General features: G+C 37.2%; 1 protein-coding gene across 2 annotated transcripts in view; it reads left to right on the top strand.

The window, feature by feature from the left end:
* Nucleotides 1–11,100: 11,100 nt before the first annotated feature.
* LOC129365701 (neurogenic locus notch homolog protein 1-like) overlaps nt 11,101–17,115 on the top strand; it is a 48,428-nt gene continuing 42,413 nt past the window's right edge. For both annotated transcript variants that reach the window (XM_055039074.1, XM_055039075.1), the window contains exons 1-2: nt 11,101–11,537; nt 12,109–12,190. In XM_055039074.1, coding sequence (XP_054895049.1) covers nt 11,477–11,537; nt 12,109–12,190 — 143 coding nt within the window. In that variant the 5' untranslated portion in view covers nt 11,101–11,476. The remainder of the gene's footprint in view (nt 11,538–12,108; nt 12,191–17,115) is intronic.

The following is a 17,115-nucleotide window of genomic DNA, read 5'->3' on the forward strand; positions in this document are numbered from 1 at the left end:
CCTAACAGTAAAAGTTAGGTGGTGGTTACTATTCTGCAGGAAGTGATTCAGTGTTGGAGAATATGATGCTCTTTGGTGACTTCACCTTGCAAATGTTGGCATCCATGAATGTGCTTTTTAAATTCTCAGATGTAACTCACTTTTATGTTCACAACCAAGATGAGGTCAATAGTAATCAAGACTGTATTTGTGCAGGTGTATTCAGAACATTTTTAGCCAGACACAAAAATTACATGTGAATTATATCTGCAGCCTGTGTTTTATATTTAACAAGAAGATCTGTGATTAATAAGAAAAGAAAATTGTTTCAAACTTGGGAAAATGTCCTTTGGATCTCTGACACATGGCATGAATGCTGGGTGTGTATGAGTAAAACAGTCCTGGAAAGAGAGGAGAAGGAATAAAGCAGAGGAAAGTAAATTACATCAACATGGCAGAGGCAGAGCCAAAGGTAAAGCAGAATATTGGAGAGACTGGGTGTGAATGATGGAGGAAGCAGTGGAGGCAAAGTGGGATTATGCTCCCTTGGGAAAATCCACATAAGGGAAAGGCCACATACTTCTCAAACTCCCTCACACACTGCAGTTCTTTTCCTGAGTCACTGTACTAATGTTTGGGAAGCCAACATTTGAAGCAATACTTAATCCCCTTGGAAAGCCTTTTCATCCTAAAAACACAGCTTCTGATATTACTTTTTCCGTTAATCTACACGCTCCTCTTAAAACGGGGTTTTTTCATAAGACTTTCCACAATGTAAACAGTGGGATGAATTCACAGCAGATTGAGCCTAGATAGTTAAAAGTGACGTATTGTGGTTCCATGAACAGGTCAGGAAAGCTCTACGAGCTACAAAAACATGTTCATCACATTTTTTTTTTTGCTCAAAATTATTCTCAGATGATAATTCTGTGTTCAGTTCTGCCTATTATGAGCTCATTCCAGAATGAGCCGTTTTAGGGCCTCTCGTCACTTTAAATTCAAATAATCTGCTGCTGGCCACGCCCCCAACTACAACTACAAGTTTACACTCACAGGTGAAAATGGAGGCAAACAGATGCACAAATTTACAATTATACATCTTTGAAAACAGAAGTAGAGCTTTCTGCACAACCAAAAAGAATGCAGCAAGTGGTTTCTTAATGGTCAGCAACAAAACACTTATCTTTTCCAGCAGCCATTGTACAGTGGATTAAAATAGCCATTTCTTTTAATGTTAGCAGTTATAACTGCTTTGATAGCAAACACTACAGTACAATCATGTTAAAAACAAACTAAATAAAACAACCAAAACCTGAAGGAAAAATAAAGTGAGAAACATTCAGAAAACAAGAACACGTTGTTGGTTTGGCTCAAGGCACTTTGCAACATTTCTAAAACTATTATTAAAAGAATGCTGAAATACAATAATGACAGGAAGTTCATTACTGATGAGTCTTTAAAGTATTTGAACTGAAAAGACTCATCTAAATTCCCCAGACAATAAGAACTAGTTCAGTAATGTGCTGATTTTACTTTTTTATCACAGATTTTTAAATGACAAATTACTGGGCGCAAAGAGTTTCAACAACAGGGATAAAGTGAAGCTGGGGCAACAAAACGTGTGCTAAACTTTGCCTTTCAGACTCTAATTCAACCCCCGTCCCCGTAAACAAAGGGAGGAAGTGGTGCTGTGTGACTGGTTTGCAGTGACTTCCTGTTTGTGATTATGTGTCCAAAAACAGAACCAGGGTCTCTGGACCTCCCACGACTCTCCACTCGAGGCCAGGCAGCCGCTGACCCACTGCGTCTAGCTGTTCGCGCATTGTGCTCGGTAACCGGGGCGCCACAATACCGGGAAGCAGCTGCTGCTAACAGAAATGTGGCTCATTGCATGGCATTCAGCATCTATAGTTACAAGTTTAATGTGTTTTATTAAAAGAGTCCGGGCTTTTACAAGCTGGTTCAGACAGTGTCTCTGTTTTACTGTGACCTTATTGAGTGGAATATTTGGAAAGAATAGCGACAGCAAGTGACTTTTAGTTCATTTAATTTATAGCATTTCCAGGCAAAATATTGGGGAAAAACGCCCAGAAATGCAAGACTTATAACCAAATTAATCATTTAAAAGAAAATTTCAAACATTAAATGAAGATATGACTGTACACTGAAAATAATTGAAAGTTATCTAACCAACCAAATTAAATATACAAAACTATAAATTGTAAAACAATAAAAGTAAAAATGGTGTCATAATTCAAGATAACATTGTCAAAGATCAATAAACTTTAAATTCTAATGAACATTTAATGAACATTACGTTGTTTTAATTGATCATGTGATTAATTGACTTATTCCTTCTTATTTCAACAAAATCACCAGGTAAATGCAAAACTAAATTAAACTCAGAAAAAAATATTTTTAAGCTCAAATTCTGAGAGAGTAATGCTGGAGTCTTCTTTTAATAATCACAATTACAAAAATTGTGAATATTTATAGCAAACATGCAGGCTCCTGCCTATCTCTAGCATCTCTAGCATGACGACTAGAGGTAGGCAGGAACCTGCAAGGAAAAGCAGGTGTAGACAATAGATGGATGGACGGATGACTTTATTTATATACAAAAGTGTGGGAAAACCCTCGTTGCAGCAGTAGTTAAGGCATTTTTTTCCAGGCTTCTAGAAGGTCAGAACTGACCTGTAGAAATCCAGCCCAGTCAATTTGAGGTTTTCCAAACTTTCCCAACAAAACCCTTCTGCTTCCAGACTATCTGCTTCCCATAACCTTGCAACTGCAGGAAAACAGGAGCCAGGGACCCTCGCCTGCATTTCCTCACATTGGGAAACATAATCCACAATTCAGCTTTAAAGTCATTATCAGTCGCTAATAAGAACAATACAGCAACACCAGGATACATTAATCCCCGTTTGAAACACTAAGGAAATAATACAACTGCAATACAATGGCCAATTTTCCTTCCCTCAGCTCAGCTTTGGGCACCGTTCCTTTAAGAACTCTCTGTCCTGGATGTGAGGTGGACTTTGTTAAAGGTATGGCCCTGAACATGGCAGCTTGATTTAGTGGGAAAGAGGAAACAAGCAGCCTTTCTACATTTCTCATACTTTGATTTTTATAGATAGGATATGAATGAAAGTTATCTTGTTTCATCACTTTGCGCAGTTTTGCTTCTAAAAAACTATTTTAAAAACGGTTTCTTGTTGTATTATGCAAAAGTACTTAATTTTTACATGTTTTAAATTATTCTTAGTCAGATGTTAGTGTAGAAATTTCTTCCTATTTTGATCTAATTTCATAATGAGCTGTTTTAGGGCGTCTTGCCACCTTAAATCACAATAAGCTGCTGATGGCCACGCCCCTCAATGCAACGTTTACACTTGGACATGAAAATGGCTGCAAATGGATGCACAATGCTACAACTGTACATCTTTGAAAAGCAAAAGTGGAGCCTGCTACACAACCAACAAGATGCAGCAACTGGTTTCTGTTTCGCCTGGACTCTTTTTCAAGAAGTTTTTGTCTCGAATAACCAAGAAAACAGATTTAAAAGCAGTAATCCAATTTGTTAAAGCAAAAATAAGTAATAATAATTCATGGAATCAACAGAGAAATAGTTTACCGTTTCCTTGTGACGTAATTTGCTTAATCTTACGTGTATATGTGCATACATGGATGAAAACAAGAACTTAACATAAAAACTTAAGAAAGTAAAAACCTGAATGTGCAAACAAAATCCTACAACATTTTTGAAAGTCAACAACTAAACACTTGTCTCTTCCAACAGCCATTGCACATTATATGCAGTGGTAAAACCAACTGACCAAACGTCCTGTGGCTCTGCTTGTGTAGTTACTCGGCCGTGGTTGCTAGTTAACAGAGGAATGCCCGTCAAATGTGAATAAACAATCAGGAAGTTTTTGAAACGGCTCATTTTCCAGGCACCAAGAAACATTAACTTTTTTTTTAATGTAATTTACAAAAGTATATTATCTGCTTCACTCAATCACACACGAAAGGTTACTTAAACAAGCTTTTCTTCGTAAATTATGCATATGTCATGATTAAAACATTAAAAACATGAGTAGAACATTTCCTTAAAATGATTCACCACTAAACCGTCTAAATGTTTTTGGTTGGTCTAGTGAAACACATCACTTTTAAATGTGCTTTGAGCTCAGCAAAAAAAAAAAAAAAAAAAAAAAACTGTGAGAGATAAGAAGTGAAAGTCCCTCAGGAACTGGAAGTGAGGAAGGTTGTAAATTTTTTCCAGTCATTCACTTTTTAACAAGCCACTTAAACTGTGAGTGGTAAACAAGACTGTGCAATCAACATTAAAAACTGAGACCCACTCATTAAAAAGCATGGCTCCAGTAATTTTATGGAAAATAAACAAAATCACAATGTTCCCAATAAAGCAACAGGGAGCTTGGACAATAAATCATCTGGGTTCTAGTGGTTGACTTTATATTTAACTTTATCCAGTGGATTGTAATAGTATTCACCCTCCTTTTTTGTGCGGTTATCACTGTTTAAAAGCTGATCATAACCTTTTTACAACCATTTTCTACATTTTTACCATTAATTTAGAAACATGTGGTACAGCCATGACAATTGGAAACTCTGAAATTAATTTTTAATGTTAAAAAAAAATACTATTTGTGCAGATAAAGCACACTCCAACACTAAACTGACTCATATAATCAGCATAATAGCGCTGTGATTAATCACAATTATATATTCAGCTTAACTTTGTATGCTATGAAACATATAAAATCCATGAATGTTTTTTTCTCAAACCAAACATGTCAGATTTCCAGGTTTTTATATTTAAAAGAAATATTTTTTTCTAGCTTAATTTAAATATGGATAGTTTAGTACAATACAAGCTGGTTATGCTTTGGTGGAAGGATAATTCACCATTGCAATAATTTGGCTTCATACAACATTGACTTTAGCCAAATGTCCATTCTGGTGTCTTTTAAAGCAAAATTTCCCACAGAGCACAACAGTCATTTATTTATCTTCATATATATTGTTAGGGGTTTTACTTATGTCTTTACATTTTATGTCTTTTAATTATTTTTTCAGCAATTATATCTAAAAAATACATATTACTTCTTATAGTATCACTCATTTCCATACCTCATGTTGCTAAAACGCTAAAAGGCTTTAAAAAAACGCTTCAAATGCAAAATTAGAAGTAACTTTTAGAGTTTTAGTCACATATTGTCCATTCTGATATATCAATTATGGAAGACATTAATTAATCTAAGAGTATATATTAATGCCCAGCTTACCTTAAGGTTAAGATTATTTACTGGATTTTTTCAGCCACATTCAGTGCAGTCGGCCCATTGTACACTTCTGCTTCAATGAACCACACGTAGCTCACACGTCAACCTCTAGGTTGGCATCAAAACTCCTCTAATAATAACCGTGCGTCCCTTTGGCTGAAGCCAATTAGCTTAGCTGGTCCATACATCATTCACCACATCTTCCTGCTGTTGCTTTCCAATGATCACAACTTCTGAATGGTTGGCCACTACCATTTTGTCCATTTTATTCTGTAAAATGGTGACTCCCACTTTGACCTATAAAGATCTGTAGTTTGTCTTCCACACAGATAGTTTAGTACAATATGCCAGCTGCTTGATTCTGGGGCTCCCTGTATTCATTTCCTGGTGGCATCTTACACATAAATATAGAACAGAAAAATAGGATCTCAAATTGGCCCTTGTATAAAACCAAGTTATTTTGAAGTGCTAAATTTAGATTTTCATTGCTGAACCCCCGCCCCCCAAAAAAAAAAAAACTTCTTGAAAAAACTAAGAATTTCATTTGAAACAAGGAGCAGAAAGGTTGGACAGTTCAAGTTTATCTTGTGACATTTATTATTTTAGCTAAAGGAGGAAAATTACTGGATTGGACTGTGGTAAAAGCCTGGAAAGCTTTTACCAAAACCTTTAGTGGGGAAAGCTGCAGAAGTTTGCTGAGGCCACTTACAAGTCAAGAAATTACAAGTAATTTGTCCTTTTCTCTAATCGAAAGCCTGACTTATTAATTAAAAATTTGGATCCCTTATAAATGATGTAGTCTTCTCAGCAGGTAAACAGATATAGAAAATATAAACCATATCTATTATTTATCATGCAAATCAAATGTGTTCCAGTTTTTAGCAGAAATATCATTGTTGTTTCTTTGAAAGGTGTGGCCTGAAAAAGCATGACAGACTTGAGCGGATGTGCGAACATGCCCAGAATCGTCCCTTTAGGCACCACATCTGCCGCTGCAGGCCGGTGAGGAGACGGCCACCCACACTCCTCTCAAACAGAGGGCCATTTATGCAAAGCAGTATTAACTTTTTACACTCTTGGCATTAGTGGTGAATTCACATGTACAGTCTGTGCAGCCAGTTTAAATTATGTCACCAGCAGCTGCTGGGATCCTAAATGTTCAAATGCCACCATGAATCCTCTTGATGAACTGTACAATTGATTTTTGTGTAAAAAGGACCTTTTTAACACTGAACAGCCATGCAAGAAATTTTTAAGGGTGGAATTATATTCAATAAATTAAAAGAAGTTATTTTAATAACTAAATGAAACTCGTTACATAGATTAGTCACACCCAGAATGATGCTTTTAATACATTATTGCTTTTAATTAGGAAGATTTTCAGCTTACAGCTAATGAAAACACCACATTCAGTTTGTTGGTCTGCTTCAGAGTTTGATTCCACGTTCACATCTTGCCAAACACTCTGAACTTCCTGGAGATCAAAGCAGACTAAACAGGGCTGGCGTGAATGCACCTTTTTGTGAAAATTGACAGCGAAGGTTTTAGTGACAAATATGTTTGAGATTTGAGTTGTCCTGAGGTTATCAATATTATAATTTAACCAGAAAAGCTGGTTAAAAATCACTTGAATTTGAAAGTATTTTGAAAGTTTGAGTTCTTCTATAAAAATCAGTAAATAAATTGAATGTTTTTTGTAGACTACATACATGAGACATAGGTAGAGTACCAAAACATATAAACAGATTAGTTCTCCCTTCGCCTCCTGACTGTTGTCAAACAGAAAAATTACGACCATTTTGTCGTAATTTAGGACGGTCATAGATCTTAGAGCTTCTCACATAATTACATATGGATGGGGATGGAGGCCACAGCATCATCAGTTAGATTATAGTGTGTTTTCACCCAGCATTGAGCAGATGCTTTTTTTTATGGTAATAAAGTGGAACAGGTCCTTCCATCTGTGCTGCACCAGTCGGAGGGAAAAACCTCAACCCCCCAGTTTAACACAATGAAAAGGAAATCAACACAAATCCTGTTTACTCTCCGCATCACAATGTGATGCAATAAACAATTTCCCCCATTTTCCCACAGTTAACAGAAGCACAATAGATATGTCAGTATAACAGATTTTGTAAAGCCTGAAAAGTTTAAGAATAAGTGTGAAAATTATAAATAGCAATATTTACAACTGTATTGTAGTGTTATGTTGCTGCGGTGCTGTTAGATCTGGCACTGGTTGAGATTTAAGATGATAGTCACTACAAAATGTTTTCATAATACTCATAAAATGACCAAATGACCCTGATAAACAGCTTGACCTTGTGTCGAGCTCAGTGGGAAACACACTGTGTGGATCACATATTATTTGCAAAGCTTTTCATGTGAAGGACTCATAGTAACCTACCAAAGCTGATCATACACTTATTGTAACAAAGACAGTCAAACTCAATCAGTCAATCAAATTTTATTTGTATAGCACATTTCAGCAGCAAGGCATTTCAAAGTGATTTACATCGTAACAAACACAGAAACACAGAGTCATCAAGTGGGGGGTTCTTTCCTTTGCGTCCACAAAACGTTTACTGGTTACACTCCTACTGTGTTATATGGAACAACATACCTATTGGTATTTTATTTCCACTCACGCTCACTATCACACAGGGTTAATCACCTCAATTAACCCTGTTCAGTAAAAAAAATTAATGTATTTACTAACTAAGGAAAAAGTTAGGACATCCGTACCACATAAAAACTAGTGATACCTCACCTTTGGTTTGAAGAACAGGAGGCGCTCTCATATCCATCTGCCAGCCTCTAACAGCAAGTAAGTTTCCTGCATGTCCAGTCTGTTTCGAGTCACCCCACAACATGTCTGCGAGATGAAAATTTGGACTTTGACTAGGCCGAGGACCTTCCATTTGTTTATTTTTACCCAACCTTGTTGGGCTGAAACGATTAATAGATTACTCGTGAGGAATCGACTATTGAAATGAATTACTGTCATGGTTTTCTTAGAGAGGAAGTGTTTCCTCTTGGCACACCAAGTATGAAAGTTAAACTTGGTCAGTGTCTTTCTGACTGTGCAGACATATCCTTTCATATCTACAGAGTTAATCTAGGTCCATTCATGGCAACTTTTTTCAGAAACTTCTCTCAGTATTTTGTTAATTTTCTGACTCAGCCATGTTGACTAATTTGAAACTTGAATTTTCATATTAGGCAATTTTAAATATTGGACAATTAAATTTTTTTTGGGCGATCTGCTTAAATTTCTCACACTTTATAAGTTACAATAATTTTGATCTGAAGGATCTTTTACATCATCTCATGTTTGTGAGATCATGAAATGTCAGACATGAGATTGGATACTCATGGAGTCCAATCTCACAGTCAGAAGCATACCATATCAAATGTCGGAGGCTTAAACAGAGCAAAGCTCCTTTAAAATGTTGAAAAATAATTTCTTGTAATGATATGCCTTTGTGTGTTTAGAAATAGATGTGATGAAGTCTTTAGCTTATTCCTCACTGAGATTTTTCTTTCTTAAACAAAATTTTGCAAAACATGTCAGCTTTTACTTCATAGTTTTCAAATATTTATGTATGAACTGTTAAGCTGTTTTAGGGATTTGTAATTGTTTCACATCATTTGTGTTTGTCTCTCTGACAGGTGTTTTACCTGTCAGAGAGGTAAAACACCTGTCTCTCAATCTCTCAAAGTGTCACTCAAAGTCTCATTGTACAAATAACATCCTGGCAGCAACAAAAAACAATATTTCCACCTTGTGCAGCAGTTAAGGCTGTAGTATTTGCTTTAGGCTGTGTAAACATTGGAATGAAAAGTGAAAAGTATTATGAAAGAGAAAATGAGTTGAGAAGTATTGTTTTTTTTTTTTTTTTGTCTAATGCAGATTCTTTTGCCAGTTATTCACAACAGATAAATTAAAGCTAGATTTATTTTACATTAAGCTCATATTTGTTTATTTATATAGACATATATCAACTAGTGCAGAAGTAAGTCAAAACCAGTTTTATTTGCCAAGTTTGTTCACCCAAAAAAGGAATGTAATTTTATTTTCATTTTTGGTCAATGAAGACTTTAAAAAAATTAATATACGAAAATAATTGTTTGTAAATATACAATGTTTTTTTTTTACAAAACAGGTTGAATTATTGTAAATATGCATAATATCAATCTGGGTACAGATGTTTTGTGCCGAACTGAAGGTAAAAGTCTGAACAGTTTTTGTGTCCAGAATGTGTGGGGTCTGCAGTGAGCTGCCATTTTTTAGGCATGTATGTCTCTTGGCTGGAGGGAAGGCTGTGCAGTTCTAATTGTTTGTTCCAAGATAGTGCTATAAGTTATCTCTATAAAATTACTTCTCATTGGATAAATAATTTGGATTAGATATCAGATGATTACTCCAACAGAATATAATGGCACATGCTGTAAATTTGTTATCAGACTATTTTGTTTATGACTGCTACCTGTGTGAGACTCCTAAAAGTGTATTCACACCACCTGATGGGAATGTACACCAGCTTTTGCTGACTTTCTGAACTTTCTCAGTGAAACTCGTTTTAGGCACTGTCAGCATTTATTTATCAGATCCTAACAGGTGACACAATTGCTTCCCAGCATTTGTCAGGGTGGGAGATATGGGCAGATAAATGTGTGCAAACACAAGATTATTTGAATATTATTTGGATTCAAATCAGGTCATTTATTTACATGTCTACCCATGTAAATACTGCTTTCTTTTTGTTATGTTGGTGCTTTTTATGGAGGAAATAATCTACAATGTTTTTGTAACAAAATAAATTTATTAATTTTACTAGATAATCATCTAATAAAAGCTTTAATAAACCTAAATCTGTTACCTGTAGTGTTTGCCAGATTCTTGAGGGTGAAGATTAAATGCAGAGTAAATAATTTTTGTAACAATTCTTGTAAAGAAGTAAAGAAATTGTATTTGTATGACAATTCCCTGACAAGGATTACAAAAAACTTGACAAAAACAACAAGAAAAGATGTTGCTGTGGACACAAGATTATTTGGTTACCGGTTTGATCTGGATGATTGTCTTTTTGAAATATCTATTTAATGCTGCAGTATGTAACATTTACAGAAATATGTTTTTTGTCTCTTTGTTAAAACTGTCACCATGTCATGACAAGACAGATAAGATTTTAAAAGATCAAGCTGTTCCAACTTCTCTCTACAGAAAGCAAAGCTACTATTTGCCATCTGAAGAACTGCATTGTTCTTGGAGAAAAACAACCACTCAGAGCCAGGAGGCGCCATTTAGCACTTTGCATCATTGCTGCTAAATGTGCTAAAGGCTGCAAAAGAGCTTACCATTCCACTAAAACCATTTATCCATGATCAGTGGTCATGCTAACTAGACTTAGCATTTCTAGCAGGCTATACACAGGAGTGATTGACAGCACCAAGACCCTCCTCCTATCTGGTTGTTTCTGACCGAGTGACTTATTAATGCAGCTCCTACTTGGAAAAAATTATTTGAACAAATGTGTCAAGAAAAGTATAATTTTAAAAAAAAAATAAAAGTGACATTTGGGCTTAAATGATAAAAAAAAACACGATTTGCAAAATTTAACAGTGTCCTAAATTAAAAAATATCAGATAGCCAACATTATTTTAAATGATTACAAAAGTACTTGAGTAAACTTTGACTTCCTCTGATATAAAACATTTATGTAGAGCCTAACTTGTCGTTTACATTTTCATTTAGCATCTTTCCTGAGCTAGCATCTCAGCAGCTAGCATCTTGAGGAAGAGCTTTGTGTCACCTAATTAAGCATTTACTACGTGGGAAAACCGCTGGGGGACACAAAAAACAAACTCTGCTATCTCTTCATCAAGCTGCACAGCTTGTGCCTGTCTGGGGAACAACTGTGTGATTGTTAGCTTGTCGGTGTGGAGGAAAAACGCCCCTTCAGCGCGGAGAGCAGCGGATGGAGACTTTTCGTCCCTCAAATCATTTCCAACTCGGGACTTGAAGTGACAACGTCTCATGCCGGGTGTCTGCTTCACTTTCCCCCCCTCCAGCTCTCTGTGGATATACTCTTGGGCTTGTTTTTTCCCTGTCAAGGAGGAAGACATAATATTGGATCTATGAAAAAACCCACGTGGATTTGGATAATCTTTTCAAACCAGAAGGAATGCATATTTTTCTGTTAGTGAAACTAACTTTCCTGTTGTCGCTGATAGGAGTAACACGAGGTGAGTGACGGGGAGCTTTGGGTTCGTTAATGCCTCCAAATATATTTGGGAAAGTGTAGTTTTGTTGTAACTCCGGAATAATAATCTGAACCTGGGAAACTTTCTGCAACTTCCTGAACAGGCGCCGATTAATTCACTAATGTGGCATGTTGCACTTGTCTTATTGATATTAATAACTTTTCCTAAACTCACCTCTGCTGGGTCAGTTCAGGCAGCTGTTTCTCATTTATCCAGCAGAAACTAAAAGCTTTTTTTTCCTCACTAGTGTGTGAATAGAAGCTTCTGCCTGCGGTTTGGACTTACAGTGTTTTGTTGCAGTTGCATTGCTGTGTTACTGATATTTTTCAACTTCTGTCAAGCTGCGTTTTAGAGCATGCTGATGCGAAACTAGTAGTAGATGTCGCAGGTAAACGTCACATTTAAGAAGCATTACTGGGGCATTTTCAAATATTTGTGTGAGAAGTTAATCTTCCATTGTTTTTTCTGCTACTTTAGCTCAAAACTCTGCCTTTTAAAAGTAAACTCAGGATGTTTTGCAGACTACACATGTGTTAAAATGTTTCTTTTGCAGGTCTGAGATGCTCCATGCCCACAGAGTCTTGTTTGAACCAGGGGAGGTGTGAAGCAACTCCAGATGGCAATGGAGAGTGCAAGTAAGTTTGTCGTCCACATCTGCCTTCTGAATGTGCAAGTTCTGACGAATGCCTGCACAGAAGAGCTGGAATGTGGGATTGTGGAGTCTGAAATGACTCAGAGGTTTTGGGGTTTGCATGTGAAGGAGATGAAGCGGTGTGCGCTCACACTGCTGGAGCTATTTCTGGGTGGCAAATGGTCAGAGGATGTAGAGTGAAATGAGTGGTGGACTCTGATGAGGGCAGGGGGTCACCGTGAGATACTGTGTTTGGGTATGTGTTACTGCCACCGCATTCTGTCGTCTCTCCAGCCAAACTCCTCTCCGGCCCTAAATCTTGTTTTTCTTTTCTTTGACGGAGCGACAGCTGGGTTTGCCAGAAGCTCGGCGACCATTGTTCTGCTCTGCGATTAATTCTGTGTGACTAATCTGGGAGAGGCTTCCCAGAGAGACCCTCAAACCCCGTCCTTTTGCCACCCCCCCACACACCCTTCTCTTGGGAGTTTGTCCCCTCCTCAAAAGCCCTCAGTGCTCACTCTCTGTGATTGCCCAAGACAGATGGCTTGACGCTTTATAACCCATTAAAAAGTGGAGAAAAAGTGTCTAGATTTGTATTTTTTAAAGTTTAAGTGTAAACCCAAACCTTCTTTTGCTTTCTTGTATAAATGGCCACATTGGTATGAGCAGCAGCAGTCAGGTTCCTTCCCTGCTGAGTGATTGTGCCGACCGGGTCAAAGCTTCGGACAGCAACAAGTGGGCAGTCATCTTGGCCCCCTGCCACATCTTAATTTGGCCCGGTCATGTATTCACTCGTCGCTCACACACACACCCTCACACACACACTCTCACACACACACCCTCACACACACACCCCACCTTCCCAGTGGCCCACAAAGCCATCATTGTGCCCCTGCACTGTCCCACTCCTCAGACGTCTCCAATTATACACGGAGATGGACATTGGGTCGGATTTGAGCGGGCACACAAGGCCAAGTGAGTGATTGTGTATTTCAGTGTTACGCTCTTCTTGTGATGGTTGTTATTGTGGCAATGAATGATCAGTTAAAGGATTTTCAAAGTTTGGATATTTTGATTATTTTAGCTGTTGATAATTTGTCCCTTGACATTTTCTCAAAGATTATTGACTAACAAGCCAAAGAGCTGCTTTCATATTAATCAGCCATTCAGTGATGCCTTTTGAAGGCGGGAACTGAGCTGAAGCAGTCCAGACCAGAAATAATATCTTGCAGATTCCAGAAGTACAATGGATGATCCAAATCAAAGCGGTTCAGGGCAGAGCTTCTTTCTGCCCAGGGAGATGAGAGATATCGGGCCGACTCGATGTAGGGCGAGGAAGGATGCGGTTGAGGGATCACATACCTTCTTTGGCACTGTGTTGATTGCAGAGTGACGTGAACTGGTGCTTATGGGACTGATTTGGTGCTTGAAAACCAAAGCTTGTAGGTTGTTTCACATTTTGTACATTAGTACAAAACTGAAAAAGTTATTACCCACCTTTAATATCCTTATTTTGTTAAGAATTTATAGTTATTTAATCAATAATATATCCTGTTTCCAAAGTTTTTATGTTGATTTTGTCTTTTTTTCAGCAATTGTATGTCTCGTACCTGCACCTGAATGTGAAAACACATTTTTATTTTCCTTATCTTTGAATCTGGGATAGTTTTAACTGTTCTTGGTGATATAATGAGCACCAACTGAACGAATTGGCTGCTTTGCAAGTGCTAGCCTATGTAACACTGGTTCTCTCTTAAATTGCCTTTTGTGTTGCGACAGTACACTGGTGTATCCCTAGGGGAATCTAGTAGACTTTCTACTGCTGGATAATTCATAAGTTAAAGTGAAAATGTGAAAAATTTAGTGCGTGAAAAAATATCCAGTCTACAGGAAAACTTTATAAAACCTTACTAAAAAAATGAGCCAATGTTAGGACTCTGCAAACTACTTTATGCAAATGTGACCTAAGCAGACGCTGGAGTTCTCAGTTGTGTAAGACTCACCTCAGTTGACCTGATTGTTGAAAGCATCTGTTTGCACCTATCATTTAAGTTGTCATGCATGGAAAGTCTTGGAAGGTTTTTTGGAGGAAGTCACTAATTTGACACAAGATAAAGATTTCAACAAAAAAAGAAATTATTTATTAAATTTTAGGTAAATGAATCCTTAAGTAACATAGTTCAAACTCCTGTTGCTGCAGGAGCGTTTAGCAGTCATATTTCTTCCTCTTTTTTTTAGAATTATAAGGTGGGATTTGAGGTGTGAAGTAGAACAGCAGCCATTAAGGGTTTAAAAACCTGAGGGCTTAAATTTTGCTGCTGAAACCTGTTGACTTTTTAGGGGTTTGAGCAAATGATGCCTCCGATAACAATCTGAGCCATTAATTCCTCACTGGTATGTGTCCCTGCTACAGTATTCATTTACCTCAATGAAAGTGAGCCCTTGTCTCTCCAGTTCTGAGCATTCTTCAATGGCACCTCTGTTTGCTGCAGTCAGATGAGTCTATCTTAACTCCCCTTCACGTCCTGCGCTCCCCCCTTTGCGCTCCTATTCAGAGTCAGGAAGCAGCCTCGAAGTGGCCTGAGGGAAGAAAAGGTGCCGTATCTGATCATATCATCACACAAGCAGAAGCACATAGTGCAGGCTTTTATATGGCCGCCGTCGCCAGTGTTAGATTCCCTCTGGCTGTTGAGAGGAGTTTTCTGGCCGAAAGAAGCGACTTGGTGGTAGGGATCCTCTGCGCAGAGATATTTGACCCTTTGTGTTTGGCATATATGCCAAGACAAATCACATAAACTCTGTTTGGAGTTACTGACAGTCTGCATAAGTGTGTTTGAGAAACAAAGGTACTCTGTGCCACACTTCCTCTTTTCTATTATTTTCCTCATCCCAGACCACCTGCTTGTAGGCCATCCACTCACCCAGACAGCAGTGTGCTCCTTAATACCCATGATTACTTGTGGTTTTTGCCCATTGAGCTCCACACAAAACAGATTGATGATGTCCGCCAGATGTTTTTTAGCTTTTAGTCACTCTCACTACCGGACACAAGTCATTTTCTGAATACTTAGGAGAAAGGGACGAGATGGGCTTTTATGAAAATCAATTGTAAATTAAACAATAATTGTAATTTTACAGGATGGCATCAATAAATCAGGATTTTACAATCTCCTCCACGATTATACATGAGATTAACGATCCAGACGACAAGCACATTGCTCAAGGGTGCATTCACACCCATCTGTTTAGACCTTTTTAACTGAACTCTAGTTTAGGACTTTAGTACAGGGCATTCTGAGTAAATACAACCTAAACAAACGCTTGTGTCTTGCGTAAAGGGAAAAATGACTCTTGGTCTTTTACCACAGACAAATCCTACGACCACTAAAATCTGATGCCACTTTAATTTTGTATACCTTTCTTGAAGAAGGAAGTCATACTCAGTGTCTTCTTTTCAGGTTTTGTGTAATTTCTTTCAGTAGTTCTTGCTGCAGCGCCCCCACAGGTGAGTGGGGAAACAGGTTTTTCAATTCATTTGGATCATTTGACACAGTGCAGTGTGAAAGTAAAGCGCACCAGCTGAAAATGTAACAAATGTTTGGATTTTGTTCCAGAATCAAACCGAGTCCACTGTGACTGTGAGAACATTTTGAAATGAGCTTAATTTAACTGTTATACTTCAGACAGAAAACATATTAGAAAACTTGAGAAACTACAGGAAGAGACCGGTAGTACCACCCCAGTTACTACTAGGGGTTCAACGATTGCAGTTTTCTGGCCAATCAGCAATTACCGATCTTTAAGATTTTGGACAATGCTGATTGTTTTGTCTGAAATGTTGCTAAATATAGCAAAGTTGCAGAGCTGGCAGCAATGGGGTGACTATTATTGACTGTGAATGTGCAGACACGACCTTTTTGGGTCTGTCAGTCAAAACTTTCACGGCAGGGTAAAAGAGGACAGTGGCTGATTTTCAGACCTTTGCCGAGGCAGATAAGCTCAGTGGGTAATAAGATCGGCTTCACAAGTGTTGGACAATCACAGATCTATGAAAAAAATAAAAATAAATCAGTGCATCCCTAATTACAACGCATAATGTTATTTAGGATTAGAGTTTTTACTCGCATTAAGAATAGCTCTACAAAACATGATCTCTAATCTGGGACTGCCCTAAATGACAGATTGTATTGAATGAGTAAAGTTTCCTCACCATTAAAGTAACAACAACAGATGTGGATAACTGGTAAACAGGTATAGATATATAAATATCTACTAATAAATAAATAGATGTATATTAGGGCTGAAACAATTAATCGGATTAATGAATTATTGACAAAATTGTCAACTAATTTAGTAATTGAATAATCGTTAACTGGAATATACAGACCCAAAAGTATGTTGTTGAAATAGCAACATACTCAGAGCAGTAAATAAGCCAAAATGCACATTTTGTTTGTAATGTATGTATTACATAATACACTGTTGATCTGTTGATTAATTATTTGAAAAATAAATCAACAGATCAGCTCTACATAGTATTGATGTTAGTCAAACAGAAAGGTCTGAGCTTTTCATGTTTTGATAATTGGAGGATGTTTTAGCTGCAGATGTATTTGCTACAAATTGTCAAGCATGCACTAAAAGAATGCTATGTTGTTGCATTATAGATAATAAAATCCTTATTTAAAACAAAATGTAATTATTTATTAGCTATTGTTATGTATTTTTAATGTGCCAAATAACATTAAACAACAATAAGTTAAATAAAAAATCTGCCAATTTTTTTATTCGATTAATCATCAGAATAATCAGTAGAAAACTTGATTACTATAGTAATCCTTAGCTGCAACTTTAATGGATATCCACTGGGAAAAAAATTGAATCATTTCGCAGAGACAGGAAGAAAAGATGGGATTTTCTCTTCAACAC

The sequence above is a fragment of the Poeciliopsis prolifica genome, unplaced genomic scaffold, assembly GCF_027474105.1.
Source record: "Poeciliopsis prolifica strain line A6 unplaced genomic scaffold, Auburn_PproV2 SCAFFOLD014, whole genome shotgun sequence".
NCBI classification, from domain to species: domain Eukaryota; kingdom Metazoa; phylum Chordata; class Actinopteri; order Cyprinodontiformes; family Poeciliidae; genus Poeciliopsis; species Poeciliopsis prolifica.